This window comes from Salvelinus sp. IW2-2015, linkage group LG1, assembly GCF_002910315.2.
Source record: "Salvelinus sp. IW2-2015 linkage group LG1, ASM291031v2, whole genome shotgun sequence".
Taxonomy (NCBI): domain Eukaryota; kingdom Metazoa; phylum Chordata; class Actinopteri; order Salmoniformes; family Salmonidae; genus Salvelinus; species Salvelinus sp. IW2-2015.
This window is the reverse complement of record NC_036838.1, coordinates 41,987,467-42,004,476: the sequence shown is the minus strand read 5'-3', so window position 1 is coordinate 42,004,476 and position 17,010 is coordinate 41,987,467. Positions and strand designations below refer to the sequence as shown.

Genomic DNA, 17,010 nt, shown 5'->3' with positions numbered 1-17,010 from the left:
GGTTTCCATGGGAACGACCTCTGGCTCCTCCAGTCTGCTGTTTTGCAACCCTCACTCATCTTGAGGCAGAATTATCCTGGATTCCTTTATTTCAGTCCCATATTCTTCTGCTCTATTTCCTCACTCTTCTCTACAGTTTCAGCTCCCTCTGCTTTACCACAAACACGTTCATACACACAAGCACATGCACTAACGCGCACACACACAAACACACTACTCATTCTATSGGTTTTGTTATACCTCAGTTCTCCTGTAGAGCTTTTATTTTTCCTTCTTCACTATGCGGCCACTGTCTGCCGTGCTAATGCAATTAATCGTCCTACTTTGCCCACCCAATCTCCCTTGTCACGCTTTGGACTATTCAGAAACAGCATGCACAGTCCAAAAAATGGCTGCTGTCATGTTTGGTCAATCTGTATTTTTTGAGCAGACTAGGTCCCTTCGTTCCACTATTAGGGAAGATATAAAAATGATTGTATGCTGTGATGGTTATCTCCATCCACTGTAAATAATGCTTTGTGTGCATACTTTAAGTGGTGCTTTTACTTAATGAACATCCATATACTGTTCAGTACTTTTTGTTATTGGTCATCTTATTATTCTGTTTTAAAACAGTCAAACCACAGCATTCCCCTTTTGCTTGTTAACATAAATAGATATGAATTAACACTTTTGACTCAGGCGATTTATCTGTCAATTTGGAAATTCATATCCAGAATGTAAGTGATGAGCAATGAGAGACCAAAGCCCTTAAAAAGCCCTTGATTGGTGAAATAATCTGATGTCAATCATTGATATTGGGCATTGATAAATGTCCACACAAGTGTCTCATTGGTTTATTGCCATTTATCAATTATCAATATTATGTATAGGGCTATGCTCTCCTCACATGATATTTGCTCTACACGCAAGCAGTCCACCTGTAATAGGATTCCTGTAATTTACCCTGGGCTGTGATACATTTCTCTTTATGGCAAACTGGCTCGACAAATCACCTCAGACATCTAGGACAGATCCACAGTTAGCATGTTACAAGGTATCTAAACTYTTCTTTTAATTCGGGAAATAAATAMTTTTTATGATTATAGCACTGTCATGCCTGCCCATGCAATGGAAGCCTCATAAGATGGTGGATTGTAATGTGCTCACTGTCACCTTAAATGAATTAACTTTGGAGCTGGGTCAGAGGTTARAGGTCAGGTGTGAGGCACCACCAGGATCAGGACGCTTAGCATAACTGTACTACACACTGTTAAGTAATGAGGGATTTTCCCTGGCCTCACAGCCAACTAGCCTGGTGGCGGGGGAAGGACTGGCCTACTACTGTATAGCACACCCAGCTAGCCAGCACTTGGGGGACACCAAAAATCAACATGCAGGGAATCCTCTTAGCTTTAATGTCCTGTTTTACACACCTCCAGAGAAAGAGACACAGACAGAGAGCGAGAGCGAGGTACAGAGARATGCTTTGTGAGAGTGAAAGAGGTGTCCTAAGCTGTGGTCCATCAATGACCAAATGTTCAGCTTCTATTTCTGATMAACTGTGTGGCCTTATTACCTTTTGACCTCCAGTGTTTTGCATAACTCATACAGTGGGGGAATCCTTGCCTGCCTGTGACTTGCTGCTCTATGTATAGGGCTACGTCAGAGCRATATCATCAACAAATCATTGATTTATGTGGGTGTTGCTGTATCAATTAGGATTAATCTTATTGCGAACGTTAAAACCCTGCAGCCCATGATTGATAGCAGCCATGTTAGRTACTGTCTGTGAATGTCATTTGAATAATTTTTACGGGTAGCAATTTMTTTTTTCAATGGCGTTTACATTTACATGGCCTTCAGAAAATATTCACACCCCTTGACTTTTTCCACAATTTGTTGTGTTACAGTCTAAATTTGTGTCTGGCCTACACACAATACCCCATAATGTCAAAGTGGATTTATGTTTATAGAAAGTTTGACAAATTCATTTGAAWWWWTTYWAAACTGAAATGTCTTGTTATGGCAAGCCTAAATAAATTCAGGAGTAAAMATTTGCTTAACAAGTCACATTACAGGTTTCATGTGCAATAATAGTGTTTAACATGATTTTTGAATGATATACCTCATCGCTGTACCCCACACATACAATTATCTGTAAGGTCCCTCAGTCGAGCAGTGAATTTCAAACATAGATTCAACGACAAAGACCAGGGAGGTTTTCCAATGCCTCGCAAAGAAGGGCACCTATTAGTAGACTTTGTGAAAAAAACATTAGCTGACATATCCCTTTGAGCATGGTGAAGTTATTAATTACACTTTTTATTAAATCAATACACCCAGTCACTACAAAGATACAGGCATCCTTCTTAACTCAGTTGCCAGAGAAAAAGGAAACCGCTCAAGGATTTCACCATGAGGCCAATGGTGACTTTAAAACTGTTACCAAGTATAATGGCTGTGATAGGARAACACTGAGGATGGATCAACAATTTTGTAGTTACTCCACAATACTAACCTAATTGACWGAGTGAAAAGAAGGAAGCCTGTACAGAATCAAAAATATTCCAAAACATGTATCCTGTTTGAGATAAGCCACTAAAGTAAAACTGCAAAAAATGTGGCTTAAGAAATTAACTTTATGTCCTGAATACAAAACATTATGTTTGGGGCAAATCCAACACAACACAACACATTACTGAGTATTACTCTTTATATTTTCAAGCATGGTGGTGGATGCATCATTTTATGGGTATGCTTGTGATTGGCAAGGACTGGGGAGTTTTTTAGGATAAAAACAAACAGAAGAGAGCTAAGCACAGAAAAAATCCTAGAGGTGAACCTGGTTCAGTCTGCTTTCCAACAGACACTGGGARACAAATTACCTTTCCAGCAGGACAATACCCCAAAACACAAGGCCAAATATACACTAAAGTTGCTTACCAAGACGACATTGAATGTTCCTGAGTGACCTAGTTACAGTTTTAACTTAAACCAGATCGAACATCTATGGCAACACTTGAAAATGGCTTTCTAGCAATGATCAACAACCAACTTGACAGATCTTGAATAATTTTTTCAAGAATAATGTGCAAATATTGTACAATCCAGGGGTTTGTACTTACCCAGAAAGACTCACAGCTGTATTCGCTGCCAAAGGTGCTTCTACAAAGTATCGACTCAGGTGTGTGAATACTTATGTAGATTAGATATTTCTGTATTTAATGTTCAATACATTTGCCAAAATGTCAAAAAACATGTTTTCAGTTTGTCATTGTGGGGTATTGTGTGTAGATGGGTGATGAAACATTTTTWATACTTTTTTAATTCCGGCTGTAAGAGAACAAAATGTGGAATAAGTCAAGGGGTATGAATACCTTCTGAAGGCACTGTATTATTGTGATAAAATTTGCTTTCTAGCTCCTAAAGTGCCTACACCATTCGGGCCTGTCCCCTTCCATAAACAAATAGAAATGCTGGCTATACTCTGTACACTCTGCTAGGTAAGTTCCCTGAGAACATCCACGGTGTATCAACTCAACACACATCAATAATTACATTAAGATTAACACTTCTTTTCACCACTGCCATTATACTTCTAATCACTGCCATCATACCTCTAAGGATCTTTTCACCTCATTCATGTAGTCGTCCTCAGTTGATTCGGCCAAATAATCCAATTAAACATWGCCAAGGCTTTTGGCCCATGTGATTAAACCTGGACCAATTGGTTTTTGGCAATGGGTAAAGGAACACACTGGGCAGATGATTGTGGAGGATAAGCACTAACTATCTCCTTCACTCAGTGTGCTAGTATCAACACTCCCTATATATTGTACCAACTAGGAAYTTAGTAGTCAATACTAAACACTACAGTTTGATRAATACTGTTTGGTATATGTCTGATTGGACTGCATGTTAGACATCAATCTTTGACTTTCACTAACACCAACACTGACAAGGTATGGATCTTCATATGTTTTTATTGTATCCAGTACTAGGCCAAGTCCTAGTTAGCCTGCTAAGTGTGGTATGGAGGAGGGAGGTTAATCCACAGGCACATGGTATCTCCAGATTAGATGGCCCTGTAGATCTTCTCACTCAGAGGTCAGAGGTCAAGCACAAACTTGACAGAGAGCAGAATAGTTCTCGCCCTCTCTCCATACCCTGCTGCTAATATTAGCTATGAGCTATACCTCATCTTAAGCTCTTTCAGGCTAAAGGTGAAATCAACTCCATTTAAGAGAGAGCATTTTGAATGGTAAAGTTAAAGCAGAGTACTTTTAAGAATACTTCTGATCTCCATKAACTCCTTTCATCCCCACACCTTATCTCAGAGATAATTGACTGTTCAAGTTTAACCCTATGAGGCAGGAGTTTGAAGAGAACTCAATCTACAATCTACAGTCATACTAGGGAAARCTCACCTTAATCATATGTTTTCCTTACATTGAAATAGTATTTTTTGTGATCCATGGTAACAAGAAAACATTTTATTCAACTACTTAAATGTTCATTCTGAATGTTTCCTTGTTGCAAGCACACAAAGCATGATTATGTTCGCAATTCTACTGTATTTAAGGAGTTGTGCAGAACAGTAGTCTAGAGCTACTCCTCTTAAAGCCACAGTAATCTAGATTTAGTCTCAAATGGAACATTGCACATTGCAGAAATGTTCTTTGAAGTACTTACCCTAATGTAAAGCTGTAGCAATGCAGCACTTGTAAATGAAATATGCACACAACCTGTCAGCATCTACTGCTGAACTTGTTTGTCATAATGCTAACCCTGATTTACTGTACCATTCAAAAGCCCTAAGTGCARAAATGTTCTCTTTTTAAACTCTAGATGGCACTATTGATGTAATCAGACTGATGCTGTGTCTAGCAACACAGCTGAGGAGAAATGGTCTATGATCTTTAGGTCAAGTCATATTTTASAGGCAGCAAAAGAAAGCCTTCTATTGAGTCCTGCCAAATTATTACTTTGAAACCACAACAATGAAACCACAACTCTTGCCTAAATTAAATCCATATTCACTCAGTGATAATAGTATATCTAGATTAGTTGGACTGAGACACTGTAAATTTGCTGTCGCTATACTACATCATTATCCAATCTCCAGTGATTTACAAAGGCCTCTAGTCCAGTCAGTCTCTGCATCTGCGATTAATTGAGTTTAATGCAGCCAGTTCAATAATATAACCATGTGTTTCACCACTTAGAAATCATTTAAAAAATGATTGGTTTTATACCTCTACTTTGATTGTTACATGTGTTGTGTGTGTGTGTGTGTGTGTGTGTGTGTATGTATATTATATTATATAGTATATATATATATATATGAATGACGTTTAAAATAATGAAAACCAGTACAAGACTTTATACCTTTTGATTATTATGTATCTACTTAAAAATGTACTTTGTTTCATTTTGTATCTTTTTTCAAGGACCTTTTACCTTAATTATCATATTCACAACATACTGTACACAACCAAGGAACAAGGAAACAAAATGCACTTCTGAGATAAAAAGATTGCAATACCTGTCTTAAAGCCCAAACATGCTCATTTGTAGTTATTATCAAATGAAAGTTTTAAAAAAGACAAAGAAAATGCAAGGGTGTATGTGGTGAAATAACTTTTTTATCATTGAACTTTGTTTAGACCCTTTGAAAGGTAAATGTTTTCAGGATGTGTAAATGTGTACTGAAATAGAAAAGCACAAGATCATTATTCAGCTTTCATAAAAATAAAGCTATGGTATAATAGAAATCCACAAACCAATCAATAAAAAAATGCAATGGTAACAATTGTATTAATATATACTTTTGGATAGAATTCACAATTTATTGAATTTGGAACATTTCTAAATGTATCAGGTCCAGAGTGTAAATGTACATGTTAGTAATATAGTTATATAAAACACAAAGTACGATATTATCTCAATTATATTAATTGAGATAATGTGCCTCATATATTTTCACTCAGACTTAGTAACTGCTCTCACTGTTTAATGGAGYTCGCTAAATGGTTCTAGGCCTACTGTTAGCTAGGACATATCTACTGTTAGCTAGGACAGCTATTTAAGAGCGTTCCTCCTCAAACTCTACTATTACAAAGAGAGGTTAGATATGGCATAAATATTTATGTAATACATCATTACTATAGCAATCTTCATCTCAACTCAGGTGGTCTGTCTGTGAGTATCTTTGCRTATTTTTGTTACATATATACAATGCCTCGGTTTGGGTTTATCTTTTCCAAATATATACATTTTAAAACATAAAAAATGTATCCCTGCATTCTGATGGGTGAGATGTATACCCTTGTACGGMTCAGTGTGGGGAAAAGTCTTGTCTGTAAGAAGATTAAAAGTGACTTTCATTGCCTTGTCAATGTTTTGGGCTAAATACATTATAGGTTGCTATTGCTCGCATCATATATGGCCCTTTATATTTTATGAAAATGATGGGTAACACTTAACATTAAGATGCTCTTGTTGTAACACTGTAATTACACAAAAAAAAAAATATATTTCTATTTTTGATTGATTAGTATCCAACACTGCTAAATATGCAAGATAATATTGTGATCGGCCAAGGGTTTTTCGGAGTTATTCACCACGGAGAGCTAAACCTGCAATTCCACGCTTTGTATTTGCCAATGCACTCTAATACTACCGAAGATGTGAAATGGAACTCAATTCACAATGTTATGCTCACAGGGACTGTATATATGACCAATATATCATAAAAGACAATAGGCCTGTTTATGTAATGTTGTATAACAAATAATATAGTTCAAATGCTATGTCATTATTTGTCTCCATGGTGGTATGGCTGCTTAAAAGAGGCCTGAGCTCCATTTTAACACAGCCTCTCTCCCAGTGTCYGTCATCTCCTCATATAAAACTTATGTGTATTCTTTACCCATCATGCCTCAGCGTCTGTACAGTCATTTGAATTACACTACCAGCTGCTGAAACAGGAAATCTGTATTATACTGCTTTAAAGGAAATTACAAAATTATGTTTGTAGCTTGGCACACATAAATTCAGATGTCATTGTAGGTTGGTTGACAAATTACATCTTAAAATTGCTTAGGCAACAGTATTTTGATGGAGAAAAAATACAGYGTGGAATTTATATATTTAATTTATTCATATTTCTCCCCCCCMAAAATTGCGTAATTTTATACTAGACAGACAGAGTTGGAAAAAAATGATGACAGTGTTGCCATTGATGGCAGTGCTAGTCTTTGATGTGCCAACTTCAGGGCTTAGTTTGATTTTAACAGCTTGGGGTGATCAATTATGACTTGTTTTCAAGCTACATTTATACTTTGAGCCAAATACTGTTCCCGCATGAACAAGAATAATGTTGTGATATTTGTAGAATATTTACTTAATTCTGTCGCTGACAGTCGTTAGGTTTCATCAAAGTATATTAATTTGAGTAACTTTCATCAGTATACTGTATTGCTCATAGTGTAATAGAGAGATGTTGGAATAAAAATACTAACTACTTCAACAAATTCGGTGAACATCGAAGGATTTATCCAAAAAGGAATAGTTTATGTTTACAACAACCTACTGTGGCATGTTATCATACATAATTTTGCATGATTAAAATGGGACAATAACATCATAATTTCCAAAGACAACGTTGATGCAGTGGTGCAAATGTATATGGATTGTACAGCTCAAATAGCTTGCAGTGTAATACAACTCCTGCAATCATTGTGATACGATGCATTAATAACATGTACAGTAAGCCTACAGCATGCATGTTTTCATTCTGAAAATGGAAAACAAAATGGCCACTATTACTCATATGAGATGCTGAAAAGTTGACCAAAACATATACTGGTAGTTCCTTTAATCTTCATTACAGATTCTGAGAGTAAAGTACAATACCATTGATCATATTCATATATCATTATCATAATCAATTGTTTATATATTGTTTTCGGGGAGGTTCGGTACACAGCAGCTTCTAGAGAGGATGTGCAGTCTTTTCCCCAAACTCCACCACCAGATAATGGTATGAACTATTAAACAAAAAGAGCTGACCGATTGAATTTACAGTGCACAAATGCAGGACCAGTCACTTTATGAGAACCTGATATCCATACCTGACTGCTTTCAGGGGATTCCAGTATGTCTCTAAAAAGCAGAGAGGACGCAATAGGCCACACTGAACACTAACTTATTCATCAGTTTGTAATCATCATACTTGTGAGGATGTTTAGATGATAACAAACTGATGTACAAACACATTTTTATTGATCTGTTCTTCAATAAAAATATTCAGTTATTGTGCTCAAATTAATACAGTAATCATTTAGAACACAACTGATTTTTATGATACAAGATTCATGATTATTTTGTGTTATAAAACATGAATATTGATAAAACATTCATTTCATTTCTTGAATATGATACATCATTTATATTAACCATAATATATMATTGAGAGATTGTGGAGGATTAGCATTAGTTGATTTGATCCATTCCTTGACAATAATGGCTCATGAAAAACAGCAGCATCCCATAATAGACACAGCAAAAGCATGTGCCCTGTTGCTTACAGTTAATTTTAAAAGCACATGGAATAGTTATATCTAGTAATTTGAATGGAACACCTATTACTGCTATTAATGATATTACAGTAGAGGAATATCTAAAGCAGAGGATTTGAGCAAAACRTTTGGATTTTCATGATATCAACTAGTGAAAGATGGGATTTATAAAAAAAAGTATTTATTTATCACTGATACCATTGCTATGTTTTGGCAATGTTTTCTTCCATTGGTTCCAAATGGCTCACGCATGTACAGCAGATGGCTCATGTATTGAACATCAAAATGAAGGATTTCACTTCTACCCCTTATCTTAATTACACTCAAGACATAATGATTTTGCAAATTATACTACTACACAAACTAACAGATATACACTTTCACAGTGGGTTTTCCTTTCTAGAAGAGGCCCTTCTAGGCTACTGGACCATTAAAAATAACTTACTCTTTATTGGCTTATATAATCCATGCTCCTTGTCAAGTGTCAAGCTTGTAGTATAAAATATATTACTGTCAACAAAATATACATAAAAGTAGTAGGCAGAAAACTTTTTGCTTGACTATTTGCCTAAGAATCAAACATCATTGGTCATCCTTCCACGTGATTCTAAAATCCTCTATTATCAGACAGATGAGGCAGTTAGCGATTGTATCGTCATGATTGACAGTAGGGATATAGTGGAACTTCTTTTGACAGGGGGAGAGCATGCCATGTACAACAACTACAAGCATAACCAAAAGGCTTAGCTTATGTATGTTATATTTTAGGGTTGGRTCATAGATATCTCTAATATACACATCTCATACATTTGAGATCTGGAGCAGTTTCCGATGCATGGAAAATGTTATATTTTAACGGCACCCCTCTGTTTTGGTTTCGTCCAAACTTGGTTAAGATTTGAGTTATTTTCTATGGCATCTGGTTCACTCTGTTGAAGGTGAATGTCCTCTCGTGTCTGTCAGCATTTGCTGTCAATGGCTTTCATGATTTATTTTATTTGAATGTCTGGGCTTTTTACACTTTCGTCCAAAGAAACCAATAATGGATATTCTATGGATTTTATGGATAATGCCCACTGTAATAGCTGTAGAAGGTAAGATAATGTTTAAAGCCCTTTGAATAACGTCTTGCCGACAAGGCTATAGAGTTGCTGATCACATCACGTTGAGTGGTTGAATTGATTTTAACGAGAACGTTCCGGGGGCGACTGTACATTGTGGCAAAGGCGCTTTGAATTTTTTACGGAAATAATTAACAATAGCTATATGAGGGTTGCACGGATCATGCCCGCATCCTCTCAGGTGTGGAAGTGTCCAAACGTATAGCTTGTCATGAAGGACATACCGTATGCTTTTTACTGTGCCATTGTATACATGCCATGTCAAAACATAGCTATACTTTTATATTATTTCAAACAGTTCAACCGTGAACAAGAAAGTACACGGGTTACTTTATGATGCAGCATGGCGTTTTCCCCTTGTCTGCAATTTGTAAAAGAGCAGCATGAACAGTCAGTAGGCTATACATTTTCTGAAGATGATTGGGTGCAGTAGGGACAGTTATGTATTTGATTAATGACGTCTCTGTTGTATAGTTTAATAATTTTTTGGGCATATTCTAATTGTGCTGTGCACTGGCCGGAGCACACAGGCTTCGCTCGCGAATGATGATGAGCAGCGTGTTCAGTGGCACAATAGAACAGGTACTTCATGAGAGCATAGCGCTAGGGTAGCCTATTTAACCACCACTAAATACAACGTAAGAAAATGCTGTTTGTTAATGTGCCTTCAGCTAATGTGATTTGTCACAGAACATGAGTCTTGTGATTTATTTTAAAGAGATGCACGAGTCATTCAGAGGTGGTCAGTAAGTAGAGCCTACACTACTCTTTTTTATTTTACTGGGCAAGCCAGTTAAGAACAAATTCGTATTTACACCGGCCAATCCCGGACGACGCTRGGCCAATTGTGCGCCGCCCTATGGGATTCCCAATCACAGCCTGGAATCGAACCAGGGTGTCTGTGGTGACGCCTCAAACACTGAGATGCTGTGCCTTAGACCGCTGTACATAGGCCTACTGTTTACCAATCCTATTGTACTTAGCATTAGCGTCATATTCACATGGTAGGCATTTTCATGTTCATGTAGTCTATTGTATAGATAGTAGGCCCAACCTTTGGGCTCCGCATACCTTGATAGGCCTTTTGAATTGACAAATAAAACGTAATACATTTTCAAATGGGACACACTCTTTTCACGCCACTTCAATATAAAGTGATTTTCATAGCCGGTTAGGAGAGAATTTTTGCTAACCCTAACTCTTTAACTAACCTTAACCKCAGTCTCCTAACCTGCTACATTAATTCTACTAACCTGCTGCGTAAGTTCTCCTAACCTGATACGAAAAAGTCACTTCGGTACCGAAGTGTCTTGAAAAGAGTGTTTCCCAATTTCAAGCAGCATATCATTTAACTGGGATATTGGAAAGTTATGTTTCCTGAATTGTTACATAGGCAGACCTAAATATGCCTGGAATTTGTATTTTCCAGTTGACATTATACTTCTACAGTAGGTAGGCCTACACACATCTAATGTCATGTGTTCCTCTGGCAAAATAAAATATATGGTAGTGTCTAGGCCTTTGTGTCTGAGCTTAAGGCTTTTGATATTGAACATCTATACATAATAATTTTGGAATGCTTTGATTGTTTATTTTATTCTTTCAATGACAATAGTAGAGTAGGTGCTTTTTCTTGTGTCCTAAAATACCAATCAATATGTATATGTTTGAATATTTACTGTAATTTGTAGTCGACCCTGCTGTGCATTTGAAAAATATATATATTTCCTTATTAGTTAAAAATAACAATTTAACCTACTAGAGAAAAACTGTTTGCAAGACCCAGGTTCAAGGAACCACACTTATATGCCATTTATACAAATATTTGAATTTGATAAACAATGGCTTTGTGTCCTAGCAAATAAATAACTAAATGATATATATATATATATACTGAAACCTGGCTTGATCTGCTATATTTACTATATTGTTACCATTAATTCTTCTTCTTCTTATTATTATTCAAATTACTGGAGTTAAATTATTGTTATTTTGTTTACTAAATAAGCAAAACTTAATACAGTGAGGATTGTTTTCAACATTTTAATGGAGGTAAATCAGCTAAGGCCAGACGTTTCGAATAGCTACGTCTTCCGGGTCGTGTTAGCTCATGAAAGTTGTTAATTTACATTTTAAAATGAAATGAAGAATAAAGCTTGAATRGGAAAAGCTTATGGCTGTTTACCTTTAGAAGGTTAGTGATAGAATGAAGTTGTTCTCTCTTAGCACAGCAGTGTTCGGCCCTAGGGTCATGAGTGAGATGGAACCACAGACAGTAGGGTAGAAGCTGCTTTCACATTGCTGGATGAAGAATCAAGTTTAAATTTTTTTTGCATTAAAAAAAGGATGACAAATAATAACAGACCAATGTCTTTCTACCAATTGCGTTGAATAGAGTGGCATGCTATTTTCTCTTTCTGGAATGCAAACGTGGCTAGATGACGTATGAGACTGCAAAATATATGAAGAGACACTGACAGCCATGAAAAACAGGCATTTATTTTACTTTTAGTCACAGTGGRAAGCTATCGATGGAAATGTTTTGTATTGTGCAATATGGCTATGTCTGGCAGGCTAATACACATAATATGCTGTCATTTAATAGGCCTATTTTATCAAGAGTTTTCTTTTCTATTTGTGTCACAAACAATATATGTTCTTGATGAAGCCATTTATTTGGCTATTCTCTTTCAGAAGAAATGTATTTCTTGGTCATTTTCAATGTAAAACAAATAATATATTTACCCTTTCAGACAATAATGGCTGCATGGAAGAAAAGGCTGTTTTGTTTCTGGAGAGGCAATTAAGCTAATAGTGTTACCCTTTTCATGTTTTTGTTTACGTAATTGAATAGTAATTACTTACTATTGAACTTGACTGACGATAAAAGTATTGATTTCCGAACCCATTTTTTCTCAAGCAACATTAGCCGGCAACACTATTGTTATATTTATTGTATTTCAGTATCATGACTGGTTGGTCTCTTCCCTAAACCGTCACAGCCCCCCCCATCTTACCCTTCGTATCACCCTAGCCGATCATCCAATGAAGTCGCAGGAGTAGGCTATGTATGAATTTTTTGTTGTTGAAGAAGAGGTCACTGTTGCCTTAATCCAAAAATCAACACGCCACAGAGAGGAACATCAAATTAAATCGTATTGACAGCTCTGATGTCATGGCATCAGAACATGGTTGCTTTRGCAAAGGTTCTTCTGTCGGGTTTTATATAGAAACACGTCACAATATTCCCATAGTCCTTCTGGCACATCTCTTAGATCAAGGCTAATGTTGGTAATTGCATCGTGATATAATTTTTGTTGTTGTGTGTTTTGATGTATAATTTTGACAGCTARCTTATAATTATGTACGTAACTGTATAGCTTAGCAATTGAAGAGAATACAAATAGCAATACTTTCATATTTATGTTAGGATAATTATTTAGCCCTACATATCTTTTAATGTACTTGGACAACATACATTGTTTCATATTGTATCTTTTTGAATGTTTTTTGGACATAGCAGGTGAACTTTGTCTGAATGACAGATGCTATTATTTCAGCTACAGCTCTAACATCCATAGCTCTGTATATGGATTTCAGAGTGATCACATTTTGAGAGTGATGTAGCTAGTTMTCTTTCAAACCAAGGCAGGGACGTTGCTGGGCTAAAACACTGTGGATTGTGGATTTTATGCAAGCCCCTGTTGATATGAAATCTTCTTGGTAGACCTATTGTCAATTTTAGCAGGTGAGCTTTGATGAATGGAATCGAGGTGCTCAGTAAGACAATTCCTGTTGTTCCATCTGAGCCAGGCATGCCTGTCTATATATCCTCTCATTTTGTTTACCTTTGCATCAGCTGCAGGTGCATTACCTACCTCATGCCAGGTGTATCTATGGAGAGCATCATCATCATCAACATCAACAAATCTTACCAGAGCTGCCAAAAAAGTATTACCATGGAAGTAGTTGCAAGCCCATTCACTCTTAATTCCATTTAAGGTCAGGGAGAGTATTATAAAATCGAGTCAATCATTGATTTAATTAGTAAACACAACGCTTATGGCGGTACTAGACCTTTGGTTCTCCGTATCTGATTCCGTATCTTATTACCCTTCTTCTATCTCTGGACTGGGTAAGTAATGGACTGTAAAATAAGGTAACCAAAGTTTGAACACGGTTTATTGACTAGCTTGTTCGTGGATTTCTGATAAATGTAACAGACATTTAACAGGAAAAACGCCTTGCCTTTGAATACCCTTAGGAGCAACCTAAGGCAGCTACTGTAACGATAACAAAACCATCAACCTTCAGTGGGATTAGCACACAGAACATAATTTACTAGGTATTCTTGGAAATACAGCCAGAGTACACTTGCTAACAACAACTATCGTTTACTATGAATTTCACCTCTGCAGTCAGTAGTACAAGACCCCAACTACCTTCTGAAACACATCCTGTTACTGTATTATGCTACATTCAGTGAGATAGCATGTTTCTGGCTATATGTATATGTGCAAAAGCCACATTGTGATCTGGTCATGACCATCACCAGAGGTAGACAAACTAGGACACATGGCGTCCACGTTGAGGCAGGGTGAAGCCATTCAAGGCAATGTGAAATCATGATTTTGATCAAAATTCAAAAATCACACAAAATGTAAACAGTATAAACTAACTCGTGCCTCAATAATTGCTGTATTTAGATAACTCACATTTATAGAGATGACTCCATGGATGAGATGCTGTAAAATAACATGGGATCCAGATTAAATATTTAAGGAAGGGAGTGGCTTTTTATTATCATCCAGTGAAGAGCGATATCTTAGGTAAGAAAGGTAAGAAAGGAGGCAGTGGCGGAGGTTTGTTGGCCATAATGCGGTTGCCTCCTCCTATAGGCTACAGCGGAAACCTGAGAGAAAACAAAGTGCTTTCAGTATTTAATACTATTGTGTTCTGTTATATCTTAACATGTCTTTTTGTTGTGTGTTGTTTGAAAAGCGTTATGAAAATTTGTATTTTGAGTTTGCCAAATATGTGTATACTTTCTTTCAAGTGTAAATTCAATAGGCCCATTTCAACTGTACTTGTGTGGGGACTAGAAGTGTTTGCCTAACATGGAAGCATTATAGTTTTTGGAATAGTAACAAAAGGCAGTGACAGGGGGGCTCTGAAATGGGATTAAATCAAGGTAAAATGAGTGACCATACACAATCCTGTGTTTTCTCAGTCTACCCAATGAGCAGATGCAGGGAGCTTGTATGCACGCCAACCACCACAGTAGGCTTTCACAAAGAATCCGCCTCTATTCAAGACCTAATCCATGCTGCCCATGGCCCAGCCATTGTCACTTTGCATGCAGAATTTAAATTAGTGCTGGTACCAGTTGTTTCATTTGAGGGTGGGTGTCACATTTCGGGGACATCCATGGGCTACCTTGAGGATTAGTTTAATGCAAGGGTATCCGAGGGCTCAGAGATTTTGGCCGATGGCAAGAGGGGATGCTAGTTTTACAAAAATGTGTTCTCTCTGCATGGCATGACATCATTGTGGCTGCATTTTGAGCTGCCATCTTTTGTTACGGGCTTGTATCAGTGCCTCAATCTCCAACCATGTTCACTACAACATTTGTTCATTAAGAGCCAGTCAGTAAGAGTCTGCCCCCTTTGATAACATACCATTTAAAACMACTTTCAATTACACTAGTTATTCATTTCAGTCTAGTAATAATTTGATATTCCTTAAGTTAACGCAAAATCTTRTTTAGATGGACAAATTTATTTTGAAAAGGCACCCAGTCTATTCCCAAAATAGTTTTTTTATGGCTGACCTCAGGACGGTCAACTGTGTATAACATAAGCTCTGTTCGGAAAAATACTATTAGTTTCTCAATGGAATAGTTCTAAATGTAGACTCAAATTTCAACACCAAAAAGTTTTGTTAACACTACAACTACTGTGGAATGGGGACAATTGAGAACCTGTGTGTTACATAAAAAATGTGTTCTTCACTCGGGATCACTTATGTTATGGGTCTTGGGTTTTGTTTTTCTAGCAGTCGTTAAAGTATAGGTGTGTTGTTCAACCACAGGGCTATAATTGTTTCAGCCTGTGGTGAGGAAAAGTGTTTGGTCTGAAAGTGAGTGAAACTAGCTACTATGACTAATGCCCCTGTTAGAGTTTTTTCAACCAAACATTGATGACACTGTTAAGGCTTGTATTGAACATGAGTCAGATTGATTGCATAATTTCTGAGATAATATCATTATATTCCACATGGTAATGTGAAATCATCCAAGCTTCATACTGCTCAACATTAATTAGTTTATCTAATGAAGTTACACAGGGGTAAGTAGTTTATTCAATGAGAGTAACTGTATAATTTCATTAGCACAGTTTCTGGCCATTACGTCATCCCTGTGGGCTGTATCTTGTTATTTTTTGCTGATCGGAAAAAACATCAACATTAAACTGTCTGTAAAGAGGTCTAGATTCAATTTAAACTGCAAAAGCAACCTAATATGTACGTTTACAGGTAGAACCTTGTTATACCAATTGTTCATTAACCTAGATTCAGGATAGTGTACATAGCTTAAATATCTCAATCACAAATCTTGATTGACAAATTGCAAACCTTCAGCATGTCACATGCTAGATTAAAAACTCAAGCTGATGAGCACCCTCATTGTTGCCTGCATCTTTATGCATATTTGAAAGCATAAGTCTTCTTGAACTTGAATTGAGCTCAGAGGGTAAATGCAGCCAGCATCAAGCCAGGATACCCTGAGAGAGGTCAGACCTGGTCTCACAGCCTCCCTCCATACAACCCCAGGTACTGTGCCACTGCCTCTCTGAACAGGCCCACAGAACACAAACCCAGCGGATTAGTGTCTGGCTCTCAATGTCCCYGGGAGCAGAGCCAATCGGCGGAGACAAAGAGGGGCTGATTGCGTTGTCATCTGCATCACAAAGGGAAGCCTTTTCCACCTGAACTGTTGCCTCTGCTGCGCTGCACATCCCATCTATCAGCTCCTCTGGGCCCAGGTTACATCTGCCTTTAGTTTCTCTATATCTCTGCTTTTCTCTCTCTCTCCCTCCCGTTCTCTTTCTCTGTCCCCTCTTTCTCTCCAGTGGTTGTGATATCAGCAGCTTGACGGCTCACTCCTTAGTGGGGACCGGGCTCCCCAGCCTTCATGTAAGCTGCAGCAGATCTGACCGATTTCAGCCTCCGTCGGTAGTAATGGGCCCAGCATGGTTCATCGTTTTTCTCCCCCTGCCCTCGCTGGCTGGCTAGCCACGGTGGGCTGCTCTGTTCCGCGGCAATAT

At 37.3% G+C, this 17,010-nt stretch overlaps 1 protein-coding gene across 4 annotated transcripts in view; it reads left to right on the top strand.

Moving 5' to 3' along the window:
- Nucleotides 1-9,502: 9,502 nt before the first annotated feature.
- The window catches only part of LOC111967748 (ephrin type-B receptor 2), a 154,471-nt gene continuing 146,963 nt past the window's right edge, over nt 9,503-17,010 (top strand). For all 4 annotated transcript variants that reach the window (XM_070444950.1, XM_023993086.2, XM_023993095.2 and 1 more), the window contains exon 1: nt 9,503-9,658. In XM_070444950.1, coding sequence (XP_070301051.1) covers nt 9,607-9,658 — 52 coding nt within the window. In that variant the 5' untranslated portion in view covers nt 9,503-9,606. The remainder of the gene's footprint in view (nt 9,659-17,010) is intronic.